The sequence below is a fragment of the Chiloscyllium punctatum genome, chromosome 2, assembly GCF_047496795.1.
Source record: "Chiloscyllium punctatum isolate Juve2018m chromosome 2, sChiPun1.3, whole genome shotgun sequence".
Taxonomy (NCBI): Eukaryota; Metazoa; Chordata; class Chondrichthyes; order Orectolobiformes; family Hemiscylliidae; genus Chiloscyllium; species Chiloscyllium punctatum.
This window is the reverse complement of record NC_092740.1, coordinates 41,693,042-41,714,194: the sequence shown is the minus strand read 5'-3', so window position 1 is coordinate 41,714,194 and position 21,153 is coordinate 41,693,042. Positions and strand designations below refer to the sequence as shown.

Sequence of the window (21,153 nt, the reverse complement as noted above, 5' to 3'; positions counted from 1 at the left end):
ATCAGATTGTTTTGACATTGTTTTAAAGCAAGAAAAGCGAACTGAAAACTGTCAGGCACAAGAAGTGGCATGTTTCCAACTGTTCTCCAGAGTGGGAGTTAAACCTTATGGTTTTAATTGCAGTTACAGGGATGTTGATGGGAGCGAGCTGTTCGGTTTATCGCTACTGGTGTCATATTGCATCTGAAATGAACATGTGGGCTGATTTTTTTTTCTCTCTGTTGTGTGTGATAATGAGAATCCGTCTTCTGCCGCCGTCACATTCACGTAAATTTAGGTAAAAGCGATAGGGTAGCCTAGTAACTTGATTGTTATCCACGGCTCCTAATCCCAGCATAAATTACAGACAGCCGAGTATAAAAGCCGAATTTCAATCATGCTCCCCAATACTCGTCAGTGACTGCAAGTTGCTAACACGCCGAGACAGAAAGAAAGATGTCTCCTGGCTTCAAGGTTCCGCTACACATCGTACTGCTGCCGATGGTAATCCTCCAGGGACAAGGCAGATACATTGAGGTAGGACACAACCATCAGTCAGTGTCTGCCAGACGGGATTCCTCTGACCATCCATGTGTTCATCCAAACACCCGTCTGTCTCTTTTGGTCTTTTATTTTTGTGACAAGAATTTGCTTTCACGATATTTCCTCGTCCTTCATTCGTTCACATTCAGTGTTGAAATAAATCTTTATCTGTTCGATTGACAACCAGCGCGCACATGTGTTAATATAAGCAACCCTATTCTCAGTCTGCACTCTGATACCAGCGTCTGTATTGCCTTCACGTTTCAACTTTGGAAAATGTGCGGACCATCTGCCTACTTAAAGCGGAGAAACTTTAGATAAAGCGCTTTACTTGTTTATTTTTTTTTGTTTAAACTTGCTCCTTGAGTTTGTAGTGGAGACTTGTCTTATCAATTCAGACTAGCAGCGTGCAGAATCATCCTTTATACGGGGGATTTTGTAACCTGTATCAAACACACTGGTCTGGTTTTGAAATGTAGCGTATATATTGTGTTCAGATTTAATTATCAGAAGCAATCGGGTAGTGCCTCATCTGCTGGGAGATCGGATTCATTGCATCGAAAACTTTTTTAAAAAAATTCTAGTTTAATACATTTCCACGAAAGTTTTTTCTTGCTTTCCGCGTTTAAATTTCATGTGGGTCTATATTTCACAGATGTGCACTTAACATTGTTTCCAATTTTTTAAAAAGAAAAATGAAATAATCGAGGACACTCTAGGTCTCCTGAACTCGGAGCTGAAGCGAGAACTTTCTGAAGGGTACGTCTACAGCCGAAGTCTGAGTGAGTATTGTGGGCTGGGTGAGTCAGAGGGTCTTTGTTGTTTACAGTTGTATTGGGTGCGGACCTCATGTGCAGGATTAGACGGTTACACAGATCAAGAAACAAGCAGGGCTTTGGCAACTGCAGATTACAGAGCGAACCTCACAACCTTGTTGCTGCTTGGCTCCAGGTGTGAGCCGTGTACACCATTAACCAAAACACCTAATCTGCACATTTTAAAAAAAAATCCAATTCCTTGACATATGGCTGTTCCATGTCTTGCCTACTGGTTCACTGCCTTGCACAGTCGACTATTGCTTTCTAGTACCCCTGCTCGGACTTGTGTCCCAAACCACGTGTAAGGCGTCTTTATCTTGCTTATCCATTTTAAATCACAGCGCGAAATCCCATCACTCTGCTTCTGACGGAGCCAGATGTGGGAATGGGTAGGCTTTGCATCTTGCCAGACCTCACTCTGAACAGGAAACCAACCACATATGCGGGATATCTTAAAAAAAACAAGATTAAAAAAAGGATAAAAATAGTCTGAATTCTAATTTAGACAAGAATGTGCCTTGGACAGGATAAAAATACTCACAGCTCAGAGTGATGTGTGCAGGATGAACCTGTCAGGTTTGATATTGTTTTAGAGATGCCTGCTGTATTCCTGCATGAGGTGAGAGCACAATGGAAGTAGCCACAGCAGGTCAGCTGACAGAACATTCCAAATACCATATTAACTTAGTTGGTTTGGGACGAAGGGATCTAATTTTTTGGGGGGTGGGAGTGCAGGTAGGAGGTGGAGACACAAAAATATCCTTTGGCAATTAAATGTACACTTTAATAATAATTTCATAGAATCTTGATTATTCCACTATCTCTTAATGTCCTGTTCAGGGAGTACCATATTTTTATTTAAATAGGTAAATAGGACTGATTATACACTTGCTCAAAAATTAATTTGGACGAGTGATTGAGACTTAGACTATTGTGTAACTATTTTAACAGCTTCTGCTAATTTGGCTCTCCAAATAAGGAGTGCAGTATCTCATCCAGTCCCATGTCCAATTGTGCTCTAGTTGTGAATGTTACATATGACTTTGATTTTTTTGAGAAGATTGATGGTGAAATCCAATCTTTAACAGATGTCTTTTAAGACCATAGCTGTAAAATGTATAACCCAGTCGCAATATTTTTTAAAAATTGTTATAATGTAATCTATATGGTGAAAAGACAGGATATTCACCAAGTCTCAATTGTTGCTAAATTTTCTGTTATAATCAACAAATTGTTAGAATGTTTAACAAATGTTGCATTGCTTTCATTTTCGAAGATTATAGTGAAATTGTTATGAAATATTTAGTTTGGAAGCTGCACAATAACTGGAACTTAGTAAATGTAATGGTAGCCTTCACTTTGACCATCAGATGACATGATTATTTTCTTGTAATCCTTTTGCGACAGAATGCATTGACATGTTGAGTGTTGATGGACGGTTCACATTCAGTGCAAATCGACCAGAACTCCATTGTGCTACCTTCTTCATTGGCAGTCCAGATGAGATTATCTCCCTTGAATATAACAATGTCAATATAGACTGTCAAGGTGGAGATTTCCTCAAGGTATGTGTAAACAAGCTAGCCTTTTTTTAAAAAAAAGATCAATTTTTAATGAATAGAACTGTCTTTATTTTACATTTGATGCTTCCAGTCTTTGCAATTCTATGCTATCTTTGATGTTCTTGGTCTTCCCAGCTCTTCTAATTTAAACAGATTCCTCACAATTCCTTCAGTGTTCAAGTTGCTTCCAAGGCACTCAGTTTCGTGAATCATGTAATAATTTATTCCCCCCCCCCATATATTTTTATAAAACCCCAGTTCCATGCAAGATCAGAATAATGCTTACCCTGGGGGAAAAAAATCCATGTAATAATTCATGCTGAACTAAATATAAGAAAAGGTGATTCTTCTCGTGTTGAACTGCATTGTTGCCTCTAGAATCCATTTTTTTTTCCCCTTTTGCATTCTTTCCTATCATTTTATCAATAATATCACACTCACTGGACCTCTGATGTTCCTTTCTAGATTATTAAAGTCTCTTGAGTTAAATTTTAACCTAATTTATTTTTTGTGTGGCAAGTGGATATTTTGGGTCAGAGGCCCATTTCAAACTCCCCTTGCTTATTGTCTAACCAGCATGGTATAAAACGAGTGTCCATTGCAAAGATGCCTGCTTTAGTCCAGTATCAGATAACAAGTACTCCCATTCTTTTCCAGAAGAAAACAATGTGGAACTCCTCATCTCCCTCAGTCTTTCCTTCCTCTTATAGCCAGCCAGCTCATAAAATCTGATTGCTACTTCCTGACATATTCCATATTGTGCTCTATTTGTTACTAATAGCACTGAGTGGCATCCAGCTTTAGTTCATCAGTTCCTGATGTGTTCCTAGTTCCAAGATCAACGGACTGGTTTATTTCTCAGTTAACTTTAGCTCCTCATTATTTGTTCTACTCAAACCAAATATTGTGTAACTCTTCATTCTACTTCCAAGATTTTTTTTGTGTTTCAAGAAAGGATAATTTATTTCACTATTTACAGAAGGAGTAGGGGCATAGAGAAAAAAAAAAGACATGGCCGAAAATTGGATGAAGCAGCTCTGTATTGCTGCCAGACTCTGTTCCACACTGACAGCTCTGGGAAAGAAGTTGGCAGTAGATGGAATCAGAAACATATGCTCAAGAAGAAAGAGAGCAAGTGGGCTAGCATCAGTTATTTGTAAAGTGAGAGACACTGACTTAAAAAATAATTGGTAAAGTCAGGGAGAGGAGTGGTGGTGATATTAGTGAAACATTGAGAGAACTAGAGACAAGCTGGGAAGGAAGCATGATGAAAACAATTTAGTATGATGGAGAAATTCAGATTGTTTGGGATGTAGAATTGCTGGTAAGGCCAAGATTTGTTACCCATCCTTTGTTATTCTTGAGAAGGTGATGAGCCACCTTTTTGAATTAATTTCATTTTGTGTGATGAACACCAAAGTGTTTTTACAAAATCTGTCAGGGAATAAATTTCAGGAGGTGAAAGAGTGGTGATAGTTCTGAGTCAGGATGGCATACCACTTCAAGGTATTGGTCTTCCCATGCATTAACTGGCCTTGGCATTTGAAGTGCAGAGGTCACACTTTTAGAGAGTGCTGCTGGAATGTAACAAGAGGAGGGCATCAAAGAAGAAGTACAATAATTAGAAACAAAGTGATTATTGAGAGATTGAAAGAAGAATTAGTAGTAGATGGATGGAGCAATAGTCATTCGTTACTTTCTATAATAAACAAAAGAAATGGAAAGAAATAAAGGGGATTGGGCTTGAAACATGAAAATGTGTGTGGTTATCCAAGACAGCATGAAAAACGTTTGTGGTTTAATTATGACAGTTTTGTCCTAGAACAATGAAATAGTCCCAGCGTACAAATAAATCCTCATGTCTTGCAGTGCATTAATCTCATTTTGTTTAAATACCAATTTTATTAGTGCTGCCAGTTATCACTGTTCTAGAGAAAGGTGAAAATTCTGAACTGATCAATATTTTATAGGAAAAGATTAAAATAAAACTGTCCGATCTTTCACTTTCAGGTGCTGATTTGACTGGGTGCATATTTCCTGAATTTCTGCTTTATTGCAGATTTTTTCTGTTTTTAACTGGCTTTTGTTCAGTTTTCTTTTTGAAGTTCCCACACATTGTTACACGATACGCTCACATTCCACTTCAGAACAAATGCATTGGCTGTGAAACTCTTTGTGATGTTTCCAGGCAGTGAAAGGCATCACATATGTCTATATACAAATAACTTGTTTGGGTACAAAAGCAAAATACTGCAAATGCTTCTAATTTGAAATTTTAAAACAAAACTGCTGTAAACGCTCATTATGTCAAGCTGTACCTATGGACAAAGAGAGAAACAGAGTTAACAGACTGAATATTGACAGCCCTTTGGAGAAGGGCTGGGAGGCAGCGGGTTGGTGCACATAAAGTGGTGCAGGAAGATGGATGTTGGCCTGCCCATCATATTCCTACCTCCTTGCCGTATTTCCAGCAGCGGAGAAGGTGGCAGACTTCAGGTTGTGACAGTAGGAATTTGGGGAGGGAAAGAAGGTTGCTGAGTGGCCATCCTTAATAGAACAACTGCCATGGACATCGTACAGCTCCTTGGGTCCTGTAAGCCGCCAAAATGGGATTGGCCCTGCTTTCACATGTCCCTGTAAAACCCCACTGTAATGGCTAAATCCATTCCCTGGATTTGTGGGGGGGGGGGGGGATAGCCTTCTATCAGGACTGATGTAGAATTGATAAAGGGTCATCATTCTGAAACAGTAACTCAGATTCTCTCTCCACAGTTACTGCCTGACCCATCACCATTTTCTGTTTTTAATTTCTTCTATTGCCCTAAATAAGTTGCATTGATGCATAGGTCTTTGATGGCTGGATATTGAAGGGGGAAAAGTTTCCCAGTGCCATCGATCACCCTCTCCCCACCTCGGAGCGCTACATTGATTTCTGTGATAATAACAACATCAGGACAATAATCCGATCCTCTCAAAATGTGGCAATGCTCTTCTTCAGAATTCACATGCCTGGAAATGGATTTTCTTTAACAATAAAGAAACTAATCAATCCATTCCGTAAGTATTTATTTTTAGGCATATTTCTGCTTGTTATTTGAAAGAATAAATTGTCATGATGTGTTTTAGGAGTTAATTCTTTGCTCTCTGAATGTTATAATCCAAATTTGTCACTGTCATCTCCTGAAGCCATCTATTCTGGGTTACAGTTCCTGTACCACTAGCAGCCTTCAGTTAAGAGATTACTTGCTATATGTAGTCTTAGACTCTGTGTGTGCATGCAGTGTCGCCTGGTACCAATGTACATGATTTCCCCATTATGGTCACTGGGTATTTTGAAGTGCAAACTCTGGTTGATTTACCTTTACCATCCAACTTCATAACGCTGAGGCCCATTATAATATGGCAGTGCTATTCAAGTTAACAAACTCAACACAGATTTGTGACTGCCCTCAATTTTGTCAACTCAGTAGTGGTGCCAAAGGGATAATAATTGGATCATCACTGTTATGTAACCATCTAATTTTTCTTTCCATTGAAATCATATATTTTACCCATTTTACACCTTTTACACATTTTATTGAACTTCAAAGTTCACCCCAACTATACAAATCCTTAAGAACATAAAAGAAAATCTAAATCCCACGTTAGTTTAAATTATGGTACTCTATTATTGGTCTTTGTATCAAAACATTCTCCCTCCAGCATTGTCATTGTGTAGCTGTTCTACCCACAGGATACACTGGGGAAACTTACTAAGGCTTCTTTAATCTTAGCCCTTACAACTTTGTGATACTGTCACTAGGCCGATAATTTAGTGACCCAGACTAATTTATTGGGAACTAAGGTTCAAATCTCAACACATCAGCTGATGGAATTTAAGTTCATCTGAAATTGAAAGCTAGTCTCACTAATGGTGGCTATGAAACTATCATTAATTGCCATAAAAGCCCACCTGGCTCACTAATGTCCTTTAGGAAAGAAAATTTGCCACCCTACCTGTACTGGCCTTATGTGTCTCCAAATCAACAGCAATGTGGTTAAATCTTGACAGCTCTCTGAAATCACACAGGAAGCCATCTCATTCAAGGCCAGTTGGGATGAGCAACAACCTCTGGTGTTGATAACAACATACTCATCCCATGAAAGACTACATTGTTTTTTTTTAAATTACTTAACTAAAAGACAAATATAGTGGTCCTAGTGTTGATTGTAGTGACGCTGGGTAGGTGAGCCACAGTCAATAACTAGCTAACAGGAGCTTTTAAAACTAGAAAACTGTCATTGTTCCTCAGGTATGATCCCCAGACTTACCCATAAAACTTACTATAAGACTCATTGAAGATGACAAGATATGCAATGTATGTGTCACAATATAATGTATGCAAATGCAGTGTAACATGAAAATGATTGGAATATAAAAAATGTATAACAGTGTTTTGAGAATATTTCATGCATGAATAAGACAGACAGTTAAAAATGAGGAAAGAGTGGGACATTGTTGTTCTGTTAAATAAGTATAGTATATTTCAATAAAATTGTGGCACTAGATTTTAGTTATAGACTATAAATCATTTGAATGGCATTATTAGCTAACATCTGTAGAGCACACAGTTTCAAAAATGTATCTGAAGGTAATGTTTGTACATTCTGAATGCACTAGGCTATGGCAATAAACGTGACTATTATATGCATTAGTATAGCTCAAAGAGTCATTTTCCAGTGTGCCATTTATCAATTATAAAACCTTTGATGTAGCATTTTACTGAGTCACTAAATTATTTTTTCTGTTAAAGACAATGCAGGAAATGTTAAACTGATCCAAAAAAGGGTACAGTGTTTATATTTTACTGAAAAAGTTCCATTTATTTATTATTACAGAATTAACACAATACAAAAATCTATCCAAGGAGAAAGGCTTGGAAGTGATTGTGTTGTGCCTGTTTGTCAGGTAAAACAGATAATTCAGCAAAAGGAAAAGCTATGCATGCCCCGAGCCATGCCTAGTTCACCGAAACATCCTGTAGAACATCCCAATCCCCAATCATCGTAGTTCTGAGGATTTCTGCCAGTGAGAATGGTAGCCCAAAACTGTTGTCTCCCATCAAGCACCCTGCCCACAAAAGGGTGACTAGCAGCAACTTGTCTCAATTATCCAGAAGAACCAACTTCCTCAGGCCTCTTGCAATACTGGAATTTGGGGCTTGATCTTGTCCTACCACCAGTATCCAAGTGGGACAAGTACAGAAACAGGTGGACAGAAACCATCATGTACTTCATGGCATGCCTGTTTGCTGTACCATCTAACATTGGGCTATTTTTCCAAGGTAGGATTAAGGTCAGCAATGGCAGGTAGCCAATGAAGGTGACAAAATGGCCACTTGAGGCTATTCAATTGATTACAGGCAAAGTTGAATTTTCAAGTTGGCTTCAAGGCCCCAAACACATTACAAACTAAGCTGGCTGCCTCTAGAAGATGAGCAAACTCACCAAGCTAAGACCCTCCCCACATGCTTGGTCATTGCTGCAGCCACAGGCCAGGCTATGGCGAGTTCTCCAAAATGGAGCCACTCGCTCGCTCCCTTGCTCTTGCTCTGTTAGCTGAGCTGCAGCTTCATCTGCTTGCAATTGTGGAACCTCCTGTTGATCTTAAACTTCCAGAATCTGTCAGAGCCCACCCACTGGCCACTAATTGGCTAATTAAGGAAAAATCCCTGCCAGGTGACCTTTCCCCTCACAGCGTCGGGTAGTGTCCCTTACCTGACCCCAACTTCAATTTTCCCGACCCAAATTTCTGTCCATTGAATCTGGACCTTAAAATACCCAGCAGGTTTAATTTCAATCTCAATACCAGTTCATATTTGTGAATTAATCATCAATTATGTTGACCTGAATGCCTCGTGAAAACAAAACATTGATTTGAAACAATATGCTTTAAGCAAAAGATTATGAGGAATGTTCCATTTCATTCTGTAAGATAAACAAGCTTTTCATGCAGCAACTTGTAGTTAGCACCACAAGTGTTCAGTATAGCTTCATGCATGATGTCTTTTGAACATTGCACAGCCATTAATCAGTTCATAGCTCGAGCTGTACAAATGCATTATGAAAATTGTAAATTATCCCCTCAGATAAAGCCAATGCAAAACACTGAATGCTGTTAGAATTCATTTCTCAACATGTTTCTAGAGCTCAAAAATTGAAATAAAGTAATTTATCTTTTCAGCATTGTAAACTGCATTAACTGTATGAGCACCTTATTTAATCGTTAAATACAGTTGTTTCAGATAACTTCCTCAGTGCATGGATTAGAAAGTGATTATGTGAGAATAGACAGTAATTCATATTCCTGATGAAGGGCTCTTGCCCGAAATGTTGATTCTCCTGCTCCTTGGATGCTGCCTGACCTGCTGTGCTTTTCCACCACCACACTCTTGACGGTAACTCACATCCCAATATTTAAAAACCGAATATTTAAATGATCAATCTTATTAATTATTATGGTGCAGTGATAGTGTCTTTACCTATGAACCAGGAGAACGTGAGTTCAGAATCCAGCTGTTTTGTCGTAACATGACTGAACCGGTTGATTAAAAATATTTTCAACTACCAGTCTCTTTTGTAAAACTACAGCCAAAAATTCATCTGCAAAGGATAGCTACAAGTGATGTTAACACTGTAGTTCTAGATATCAGTTGTGATGGAATATTGCCACAAAAAGGACACTCAGAATACCCACATCTGACTGAGCATTACATTTAATGGCTTATTCAACTCACCTTAGTTGAATTGTTACTGGGAATAATGAACTTCATGTTTCTTGAGAATGCTTTAGCTCACATTTTACTCCCACATGAAAGTTGGATAAAATTAAATAACCAAATTGATGTATTCCTGATTTGAGCCAATTACGAAACCATTAACTCCCTTTTGGTACATTGCCCAGAGAGCCTGGCTGTCATGAGCCTCAAATCCGTTATTTTTTTTGAAGTAATTTTGGAATCTCCCTTCTGACCTATATAAGTATTTTGGATTTTTAAAATGCATCGTCTTTTTCTACTCTTGTGGCAATGCAGGCCTCTAGCAGCAACCAGGCATCCTTGGCACCCAGAATTGCCATGGGCACTTGAGGAAAAATGTAACAGACATGAGTTTTCATTGCTCACAGATCTTTTATAAGAGCTCATCAGAAAATGGATTGACAGAATGTACTGCACATATATCTCCAATTGGGAAATGGGAGGGAGATGGTGATCCATGATCCATTTTTCAGTCCTGTCCATCTGATCTTTAAGGTGACATTCAGAACTCTGCTTCATTATGTGAAGAAAATAGACTGGTGAAAATAAGTAAAATTACAACAAGTGTGACTATAAATTGCAAAGTAAAATAACACTAGATAGGTTATTGGCATTCAAAGCACAACTCCACTGCTGACCTTTAAAAGCCCAAGAGTTTGTATTTATGTAGCCATTCTGTCTCTCAAATATTGTTTGTTCTTCCACAAAGCTTGCAATGTAATTTCCCAAACTCCTGATGGAAGATTCACAATGGTCATTCCTCACCAGAAGAGAAACTGCAGCTTTTCCATCATTTACCCAACAGAAATCATGATCTCTGAGTTGACCCTGGGACACTTCAATGATCTGCAGGTAATTATGATTCACAAAGGGTTGATTGATTAATTAATTAATTAATTAGGGTTGTGTTCAAATGCTATGTAACTTATTACATGATTGTGGAAAGAAATTATACATGTGCCTAAAATATTATTTGAAAACATCCCACTGGATCCTGCAGCATCTGAGGAATCTTATAGTTTGTAGAAATTTGGATATTTTAGAGATGGGAGCAGTAGTTGATAAAACGGCTCACAAACTTCCCAGGGACTTACAAAAACAATAGAATATGAAGATACTTTCTTTGGAACAGATTAACACAAGCTAGAAATCTTAGATTTAGGTTATCTGTGTCCTGGCCCAAAAGCGTGTGGGCCTAAACTACAAATTATCTGTTTTTTACACTAAGTGCTGTAAAGTTGCCAGTCTCACTCTAAAGGTTACAAAGTTGATTGATGCTCTCATTTTCATTAACTTCTGTCCCTGCTGAAAACGCTATTCCTTAGCTATCAGTTCCATCCCTCTCCCTGGTAACTGTCTAAGGCTGAACTATAGCCATCCTAACCTGGACCTAGCATATTTAACTTGAAGATGAATTACTCATCAGTACGCACTGTCACTAACCTCCGTCTGTTTTAACTTTGGTAACAATGTCTGACCCCAACTTGCCTCAGCTCAACTGTTGCTGAAACTGTCATGCATTGCGAAAGGTAAAGTCGCCATTGTCGTTCCAGACTGCTCTCCCATTAGGGAGAGATGACTGGTGATGGTTTAACCTGAGAGTTGCCATACCTCAGGCACGGGGAGAAGTTGAGAAGGAGAATCCCTCATGATAACCTCAGTCATTGAAGGAAACGAATGCATGCTGTTGGCCTCACTCTGCATCACAAATCGGCTGTGCTTCTTGGTCTTTCATATACCTGAACTCCAATGTATTCAGCTTTAAGTAACCTTTTCAGGGGTTTATCCCAAACCTTCTGGAATTAACGCTAACTCTTCACTATAACCTACCTCATTATATATCCTTTCCTTTCAGGAGCACTGTTTGCACAACCATCCTGTTCAAAGGATTTCATAAGATTGCCCCACTTAAAATCAGAAGTGAACCTTAACAGTCTCTCTCAGCTCTGGGCATTTCCTTCAGCTTAACCAAAAAACAATATAACAAACTTTTGAGGCTGCACTATTTACCATGCTGGGTCACTAGACACTATAAAATAAATAGAGAGCCATCACTGGTGCACAAACCCATCAAGTCTGAAGCCAGGACTCAAGACTGTTTTTAAAATAAATCACCATGACCACAGAAATGCTGATGAATTAATTATTAATAAATTAATGAATTCACTATTAATTTCAGACATGCAGAAAACCCATGGTTACTAACACAAAATACTCACAGCAAATAACATTAAAATTATACATATCAATCCCACTGTGTATTGAAGAATTTTGCTGTGTTAAAAGTACAAGTTGTTAATGATAGCTTTGTGGAAATGAGAAGTGGAAATGAGAAATGAAAATGCGACATGAGCAGAAGATCTCCTGTGAGGTTTAAGGGTTTATGGTGGGATGGGAATCAGATTTCAGAGTCGAGCTGACTATAATTGACCCAAAGTGATTGTTGCCAATAAATGTCGAGAAAAAGTGCAAAACGTTCCCTTGCTCAATTTGATGAGCACGACATTCACACCCACGTGAAGAAGATGTAGAAAATTTGCCTGTATGAGTACATAAGGTTTATCACAACCTTCTCAAAATAATTGTTGATAGCATATACACTGAAATAAGCCCATGTCATAAATCTGTAATGAAGTAATTTTGTACAAATGTAACCAATCCAGCAATTGAATATATCTTGCTGCCTGATTTCACTACTTAGGACTGTATTAATTGCAGTCAGTAATGCAATTTTTATTAGATGGCAATATACTGTTAATTTCCACATGATGATTCAGCTGTTTTCAATGTACGGATAGTTACTGAAAGTAACAGGGTGCTGTTCTCTGACCAGTGAAAATGGATTTCTGCTTGAGAGAATTTACGGGCATTTGTGGAACTCTGTGGACAAGCATCCAATTGCTTGCTCGCTGTTAACGAAACCATTTTAACTTTCATCTTTGAATTATACAGAAAAGCTGGCGAGAAGCCAAGGCAGTGTGACACAACACCCTGGAGGTGGGCTCGCACCATTTTGATAAATTGAATTCACGTAACTTGCCATCTGAATTATACTTTACAATTTGTGTTGATGCAAAGTTAAAGACTGCTTCATATTTATGTAAGCTGCATAGTATAACTGTAATAGCAAAGTCTTTCTGTTAATGTTAGGAAAATTGAACAGGAACCTCATACAGAAATATCACACATCCCCTGATAGTGATAACGTCTGAAACATATTTCAAAGTTGTACCCTGTAGAATCTAATGAGAAGTTTGATCTACGTAATTCGACATCAATCACACCCTAAGAGACAGATGGTGTATACCGTTAGAACATACACAGATGGATTAATTTTGTCAATGTAAACATTAACCAACATTATTACAAATATGAAAATAGAGGAATGAAGAGGAATTCTGATCTGCTTTGGATGGCTTTGCTGTTAATGGCTCAAAGAAAGTGAGGACTGCAGATGCTGGATATCAGAGTTGAGAGTGTGGTGCTGGAAAAGCACAACAGGTCAGGCAGCATCCGAGGAGCAGGAGAATCGATGTCTTGGATGGAGGTGAGGGGGGAAGTGCAAAATCTGCACCAACACCACTCTCCTCACCTCTGTCCAAGGCCCCAAAGGATCTTTCCACATCCAACAGAAATTTGCCTGCACTTCCACCAGTGTCATCTACTGTACCCGTTGCACCTGATATGGTCTCCTCTACACCGGGGATACTGGACACCAACTTGTGGATTGTTTCAGAGAACACCTCTCGGACAAATATGCTAAACAATCCCACCGCCCTGTGGCTGAACACTTCAATGTCCCCTACCACTCGCCAAGGACATGCAGGTTCTGGGCCTCCACCATTGACAAATCCTAACCACCCGATGCCTGGAGGAAGAATGCTTCCTATTCCATCTTGGGACCCTGCAACTACACGGGGTTAATGTGGATTTCACCAGTTTCCTTAGTTCCCCTCCCCCCCACATTATCCCAGTCTCAAACCTCAAACTCGGCACCGCTCTCTTGACCTGTCCATCGCCTTTCCCATCTTTCCACTCCACCCTCCTCTCCAACCTATCACCTTCTCGCTCACCTTCATCTTCCAATTGCAATCTCAGCTACCTTCCCCCCCCAGCCCTACCCATGCCCCATTTATGTCTGAGCCGCTCGGCCCACAAGTCTTATTCTTGATGAAGGGTTTATGCCCGAAACGTCAATTCTGCTGCTGCTTGATGCTACCTGACTGGCTGTGCTTTTCCAGCACCACACTCTCGACTGTTAGTGGTTAGAGAGGGGGCCAGCTTGTTTCACTGGGGAAGAAAGTGCAAGTTACTCTCACCTGGAAACAATGACCAGAGCACTTGTGTTGACAATAGTCTCCAATTCCTGGGGAAGTATTAGAATTGTCAGGTTCTATAAAATGCTGTACGTTAATCTAAGGATTTAATTCAACAATTGAATGAAGTTGGAGGCTTAGAGAATAACTAATTAGCATTTATACTAAGATACTAAACCTATGTCTTGCTTGTTGCCATGGAGATGGGTATGAAAAACTGAGTCCATAGGAAGCCATTATAAGGTGCAGGTTTTCCCGAATGGATCCCTGAATCTCACAGTGAGGGTGAATGTCCAAGAATCTGAGAGAGAGAGACAGATAGGCAGACTGACAAAGAGATAAAAGCAGCAAGTCTTCTCATCCACCACACAAAACGCAAGTTGGAGATCACACTCAAATTGAAGAGACCAAAATTATGAGAGTTTCCACTGGATCAAGAGAGAAATCTTCAGGATAACATACACAGTGAAAATCAGGTTGGAGGTTAGAAGTTAACAAGCTTGGAAAGAAAAAAGGAGCTAATAGTCATTTCTAACTGTTCTTGGAGAATGATGTTAAGTCACTTGAGGACCAACGAATAGTAGAATTATGCTCAGGAAATTTCAGTCATTTTAATTGTTGAACAGGCAATTCTTTCTGAAATATAGAGTTTAAGTTGTCTACAGAAATTAATCAGTATCACGTTTAGTTTTGGTGTTGTGTAAAAGTCTTGAAACTTGAAATCTTGTTGACTGGTCATTTCAGTCAGTAGCCTTTGAATTTATTTTTATAAGTTACAGGTCTCTACAGAGATCGTAACATCATAAAACCTCTGGTCAGAACTTACCATTTCATTTAAGCAAACTGACAGGTCCAACATCTTTACATTCTCTCAAATGCGGAACTTAGCAGATGATTATGATCTGTTTTGTGATATGCCCTCTGTGGAGTACCATATGTAAATGAGCTGCATGGATTTCTTTGTATCTTGTCCATTAGCTACCCATTAAAAGCTGTGGTGGAGCAACTGATTTTGTGCAACTTTTGGGAGGGAATAGACTGGACCCGAGCCGGATGTACCCAGTGGCTGACATTTGCTACTCATTCAGTGGACCAGGTGAGAGATTGATTCCATGAATCAAAGTTCTACGGACATGATAAAATTTATTTTAGAAGTCTTTCCATGTTTGGAAGGACATGATATATATGTATGTTTATTTTTAATTTATGATAGTTGTTAATGATTAAGTTAATAAATAATGATTAAGTGTTGATTGCATGTGATGTTTATTAGGATTTGAGGGCTATCATGAAAGGACAGTTTGATATTACCCCATTTTTATCCATCAGAATTTTACTTCCTTTTAATTTATGCTTTCCCAATGAATCAGGGGTCTTAGGAGGTTCTTTTCGGATTTAGTGACTGAGTATTAATTTTGTTTGATTACATAAAATATGAGCTCCTGATCATTTTTCTACAAACCTTGTCTCCAGGCTTGTTGCCCATTAATTCCTATTGGATGAGTTTGGGGAAATGTTTGGTAGTTCACAGAGATGTTTGAAGTTGGTGATACACCAACAAGGACTGGTGCTACTCAAGGCAAAGCCCTTGGTTCTCAATGGTCAAATTGTCTCTCAATCATAGATTCCCGAGTACCCATCACTTTGGACAGAAGCATGTGTGAGAGAAGCAAAGCAGTAGGGGACGAGTTGTTCACAGAGGGAGGAGGAGATAGTGGGAGTGAGAGACCTCTTAAAAGTCTATTCACCAATGGTCTTCCAGGAAAATTTCTTATACCTTAACTGAACCCAGAGGCAGTGTGTGCATTGACTCTATTTTACAAAAGGTGTGCACGTGAATATCTACCAGCCTATGTAGGCAGATCTGCAGCCTCGGAGTAGGGCAAAGATGGTGACTGAAAGTAAGCATTACCCTAAATGTCTTTGTCAGGATATTACCAGGCTGGGGCAGGCAACATCTGTAATAGCTCCCATTTCAACTTTATTTTATCTGTTCATAGGACGTGAGCGTCGCTGCCTATGTCAGCATTTGTTTCCTATCCTTAATTGCCCTTGGTGATGAGCTCCTTGAATGACTGCAGTCTTTGGGATGTAGGGACAGTCGCAATGCCATTAGGGAGTGAGGTCTATGGTTTTGACCCAATGAAACTGAAGGAATGGCAATACTTTCTCATTCAGAATGATGTGACTTGAAGGACAACTTGAGGTTGCAGTGTTCACATGCACCTAGTGCTCTTTGCTTCTGGGTGGTAAAGGTTGTGGTTTCACAATGTGCTGTCCAAGGAGTTTTGGTGAATTATTAATGTGCAGCAGACTCACTTCATCTTTAAGAGACACCAGCTTTAAGTGTTGACAACCCTGAATCAAACTTGGCCCCTTGCTGAGACATGGAGGCAACATATTTAGTCTTTGGCTGTTGTCCACAGTCACTAATAGCTGGCAGGCAGCAAGTAGATTGACTGCTACATCACAATGAAATTGAGGGGTTGATCATGCATCCTAATCCCTGTCCTTGTTTTGAGCCCAATCCAACTATTCTCCTATGATTTAGTCACATATTTTTATGTGCTTAGAGGTAATTGTTGCAATCATATTCACAGCAGCTGCCTTTTATTCCTTTGAGGACTAGTTTGTTTGAAAGTTTTTTTTAAAACTTACAAATTTTTATTTCAGCACAAATTAAGATTGGGTGTGACAACACCGTTGTGCGCATTGTGTCCAGCGGCAAGTACATAAATCGCCTTACGTTTGAGTACCGTCAGCTGGGGCAGCATGAGTTGGACAAACAGAATGAAAATGGAGTTGAGGATTTCTGCTACGCTGCAGACTGAGTAGATTTCTCAGCACAGATACCACCTATTCTCTGAGTAAAGGAGTAAAGCTGTAGCATTGTTGTAATTCTGTCAAAAGTATGAGATCTGTAGTGGTCGTCTTTTACTACCTTGTTAATTCATTTACTAGAACTTTGCCAGGTAGCTGCTGCTTTATCTTCCTGATTAATGAACAAACTCGACAGTGGGTTCTTGCTGCTTTGCCAGTCAATAAGTCAGCAAAAGTTTAAATTAGACCAGCAGCAAGAATGGTCATTAGGCCAACAGAGAAAATAAATAATTGCTTGCTAAGACTTTATTTGATTCAATTGTGATAGCAAAGTATATTTACTTCATATTTATTGCTTAGAAATGATGCTGCCACACCGGACCACCAGCACTGTATGAAACACTTTGTGAGGCAATTCAGTATTATGTAAATAAAGATAATTAACAGCAGTATCTTTATTCTGTTCCAAGTGCTGGAATGGCCATTTTTTTTTGTTCTGACAGAAGTGGTAAATTGAATGTGAATGACACAGACTTTATACTTCAAAATGGTGCTCCATTACAACCAATCCATTCAGGTCCAAGTATAGTTGAGTTTCTACTGTATTTTTCCTTTGAGTGGACAGGGTTAAAATCCCTCTGATGAATATTCCCTAGTCCCTTTTCAATTGTGCCCATTATGGTACTTGTTAATAATATGGTACCAAACTAATATTTTTCAGGGCTTAAAATCGCTTTTAAAATTTCAAGAGTGAAGTACATTTACAATTGAACTATTGACTTCAAAGACTAAAAGTGGCATTTTAACCTCCAGCAAGGGAGGGATTAGATGGTGATGGAGGGTTCAAATAAATAGCAACAAATCAGAGTGTATTGAATTTTCACCCTGCTGACTTCTGGATGTTGTTTTATTTAGGCTGGAAGAAGTTCAGCGGTCAATCCACTTGCCACAGCAAGTTTGACATTTTAAATATGGAGAGTTTCCAATTCAGCCACACTTCTCCCCACCATCGCACCCCTACCCTTCCCAAACAAACACTCATGAATCAGAGCCCTCTGAGTTTTGAGATCAGACCTAACTCCCACTTTCTACAGCAATGAGTTTAATCAGGGACAGCGTTTGTTTGAGTGAGCACCTTGTCCTTTGGGGCCCGTGGTTGGGGATTGCATTCTAACTCGGGTTGGAGATCAGAATTCCTTCAGAATCAAATCTCCCTGAGATCAGTGATTTAACCCGCCCTCAGATCAGGCACCTACAAGGTTCAGGGATCATATTCAATCCAGTATTGGTGATTAGACCTTTAATGCTCTGGACTCAGGGTGTTCAGACGCATTGTAAGGCTATACACCCAGCAGGATAAGGAAACTAATGCCTCTAAGGATCTGATGCCACAGGATTAGGCTTGTAGCCTGCACATTTGGGCTCCCTGCATGATTGGAAATCACACATGTCAATCAAGCTCATCTCTGGGCAGGAAATCTATCAATGAATGAAGAAGATGCACACTTTCAGGCTTGACCCATCTGCTTTTCCATCACTCCCATCATGCCGGCCAGTCAAAACTATCCAGGATCACTGAATCATTATTGAACTGAAGGAATTGCGTTTGCACTGGGTCTCTGAGCATTCTAACCTAGTATCAATTCTCCTGAAGCATAAAGAAAGGACAAGTTAACTGATACAGCATTTCCAAAAAGAGATTTTAACATTACATCATATCATCATTTAGCCATAATTAAATCCTCTTTAAAAATATTTTACAGCATGAGAATCTGTATATTGAAGTTTAATCATCCATATTTAACGCAAAGACAAAATAAAGTGCTGTGGACAATTTTTGTTTTCAAATGTATTATTTTATGGATGAGTTTAACCATTCAACATGTTTTTTTCATTTTCTGCAACTCACATCAAAGTTACTGCACTGAGTTAAAGCATTTCAAGCCACGTTACAATGTCTTGAACTACAAGTGAGAATAATTTATGTAAATGCATATTACATCACTTTGGGCTGAATTTCCCATTGCTTTTGGCAAAGTTTGTTCGAGTGAACACTTTGTTCACTATAGCACGTGCCAACTTTTCTAATGCAATCTTCCAGTCTCCAGCTCATTAATTATGCAACCAGGCTCTCCAACATCCATCTTGTGGAATGGCAGAAGACGTGGAAGTACTGTACAATCTGCGATTTTCCCACCACTGGCACCAACCTTATGTGGTGCAAGCCAGAACCTACCCTTCGCAATAGGTTCCTGACGTACAACCAATAAAAAAATACACAATTAAAGGAAGTCCAAATCCAGCTCATTCACCATGGATGGAGAGGTCATGGCTTAATGGTATTATCAACAGACTATTGATCCAGAAACTCAACTAATGCTCTAGTGCCCAGGGTTCAAATCCTGTGGCAGATGGTGGACTTTGAATTCAATTCTAAAAAATCTGGAATTAAGTATCTATTGATTAAACCATTGCAGATTGTCAGGAAAAACCCATCTGGTTCACTAATACCCTTTGGGGAAGGAAATTTGTCAACCTCACCTGGTCGCCAAATCTACAGCAATGTGATTGATTCTCAATTGCTCTCTGAAATGACCTAGCAAGCCACTCAGTTACACCAATTGCTCCAAAGTCTCAAAGAGATGAAATTGGATAGATCACCTGGCATCAGTCTAGACACTGGAAAAGACAATGACAGAAACAGCTCTGTTGACTCAGCGAAGTCCTCCTCACTAACATTTAGGGGCTAGCGTTAAAATTGGGAGAGATGTCCCAACAGCCTGACATTGTCATATGAACGGAATCATACTTCTCACAGTGTCCCAGACATCACTATCACTATTCCTGGATATACCCTGACCCTCCGGCAGCATAGACCCAGGCAGCACAATGATATACAGTCAAGGGGGAGTTGCACTGGGAGTCCTCAACATTGACTCTGGACCCCATAAGGTCTCATGGCTTCAGGTTACAATGGCCAAGGAAAACATCTAATTACCACATACTGTCCTCCTTTGGCTGATGAATCAGTACTCCTCCCCATGTTGAGCACCACTTGGAGGTTGCACTGGAAATGGCAAGGGCACAAAGTATTCTTTGGGTGGTGGATTTCAGCATCCACCATGAAGAGTGGCTCAGCAGCAGCACTACCGTCCATGCAGGTCAGGTTTTAAAGGACATCGCTACTAGACTGGGTCTGTGGCAGGTGGTGAGGGAACCAACAAAAGCAAAAAAAAACATATTTGACCTCATCCTTACCAATCTGCCAGCTCCAAATACAATTGTCCATGACAGTATCAGTAAGAGTGACCACCACACCGTTCTTGTGGAGATAAGGTCCAGCTTTCATGTTGAGAATAACCTCCATCATGTTGTGTGGCATGACCATCCTGCTAAATGGGACAGTCTTCAAACAGATCTAGCAACTCAAGACTGGGCATGCATGAGGTGCCATGGGCCTTAGCAGCAGCAGAATTGTACTCCAGTGCCTAGCATTTGCCCTACTCAACCATTGCCATCAAGCCAGCAATCAACCTAGGTTCAATGGTGAGTGCAGAAGGACATGCCAGGAGCAGCCCCAGGCATACCTGAAAATGAGGTGTCAACCTGTCAAAGCTTCCAAGTAGGACTACTTGCATCCCAAATAGCAAGAGGAGCAAGTAATAGACATAGCTAAGTGATGCCACAACCAACGGATCAGATCTAAGGAGTGCAATGCTGCTACATCCAGTCACGAATGAAGACGGATAACTAAGCATGTCACTGTACCAATATCACCATCGTCAATGATGGAAGAGCCCAGTACATCACTGCAAAAGATAAGGCTAAAGCCTTTGTAGCAATCTTTAGCCAGAAGTGCCGAGTGGATGATCCATCTCTCCCTCCTTGAGTGGTACCCAGTCTTCAGTCAATCCACATGATATCAAGAAACAGTTGGAGGGACTGGATACTGCAAATGTTATAGACCCTGACAACATTCTGGCAATAGTACTGAGGACCCTTGTTCCAGAAATTGCTGTTCCCCGAGCCAAGCTCTTCCAGTACAGTTAAGTACTGGCATTTACCCAACGATGTGAAAAATTGTCCAAGTATGTCCTGTACATAAAAAGTGGGATGAATCCAACCTGGCTAATTACTGCCCCATCAGTCTAATCTCAATCATCAGCAAGGTGTCATCTGCTCAGCAATAACCTGCTCAGTGATGCCCGGGTTGGGCCACTCAGCTCCTGACCTCATTACAGCCTTGGTTCAAACATGAACAAAAGAGCTGAATTCCAGAGGTGAGGTGAGAGTGACAGCCCTTGACATCGAGGCTGTA

At 39.8% G+C, this 21,153-nt stretch overlaps 1 protein-coding gene across 1 annotated transcript; it reads left to right on the top strand.

Moving 5' to 3' along the window:
• The first annotated feature begins 212 nt into the window (after positions 1-212).
• crhbp (corticotropin releasing hormone binding protein) lies at positions 213-18,671 on the top strand. Its single transcript, XM_072547632.1, has 7 exons — positions 213-516; positions 1,214-1,304; positions 2,748-2,905; positions 5,749-5,959; positions 10,409-10,551; positions 14,994-15,111; positions 16,689-18,671. Exons 1-7 carry the CDS (start codon positions 436-438, stop codon positions 16,844-16,846), a joined length of 960 nt encoding a protein of 319 aa, XP_072403733.1. The 5' UTR covers positions 213-435; the 3' UTR covers positions 16,847-18,671.
• Positions 18,672-21,153: the final 2,482 nt, after the last annotated feature.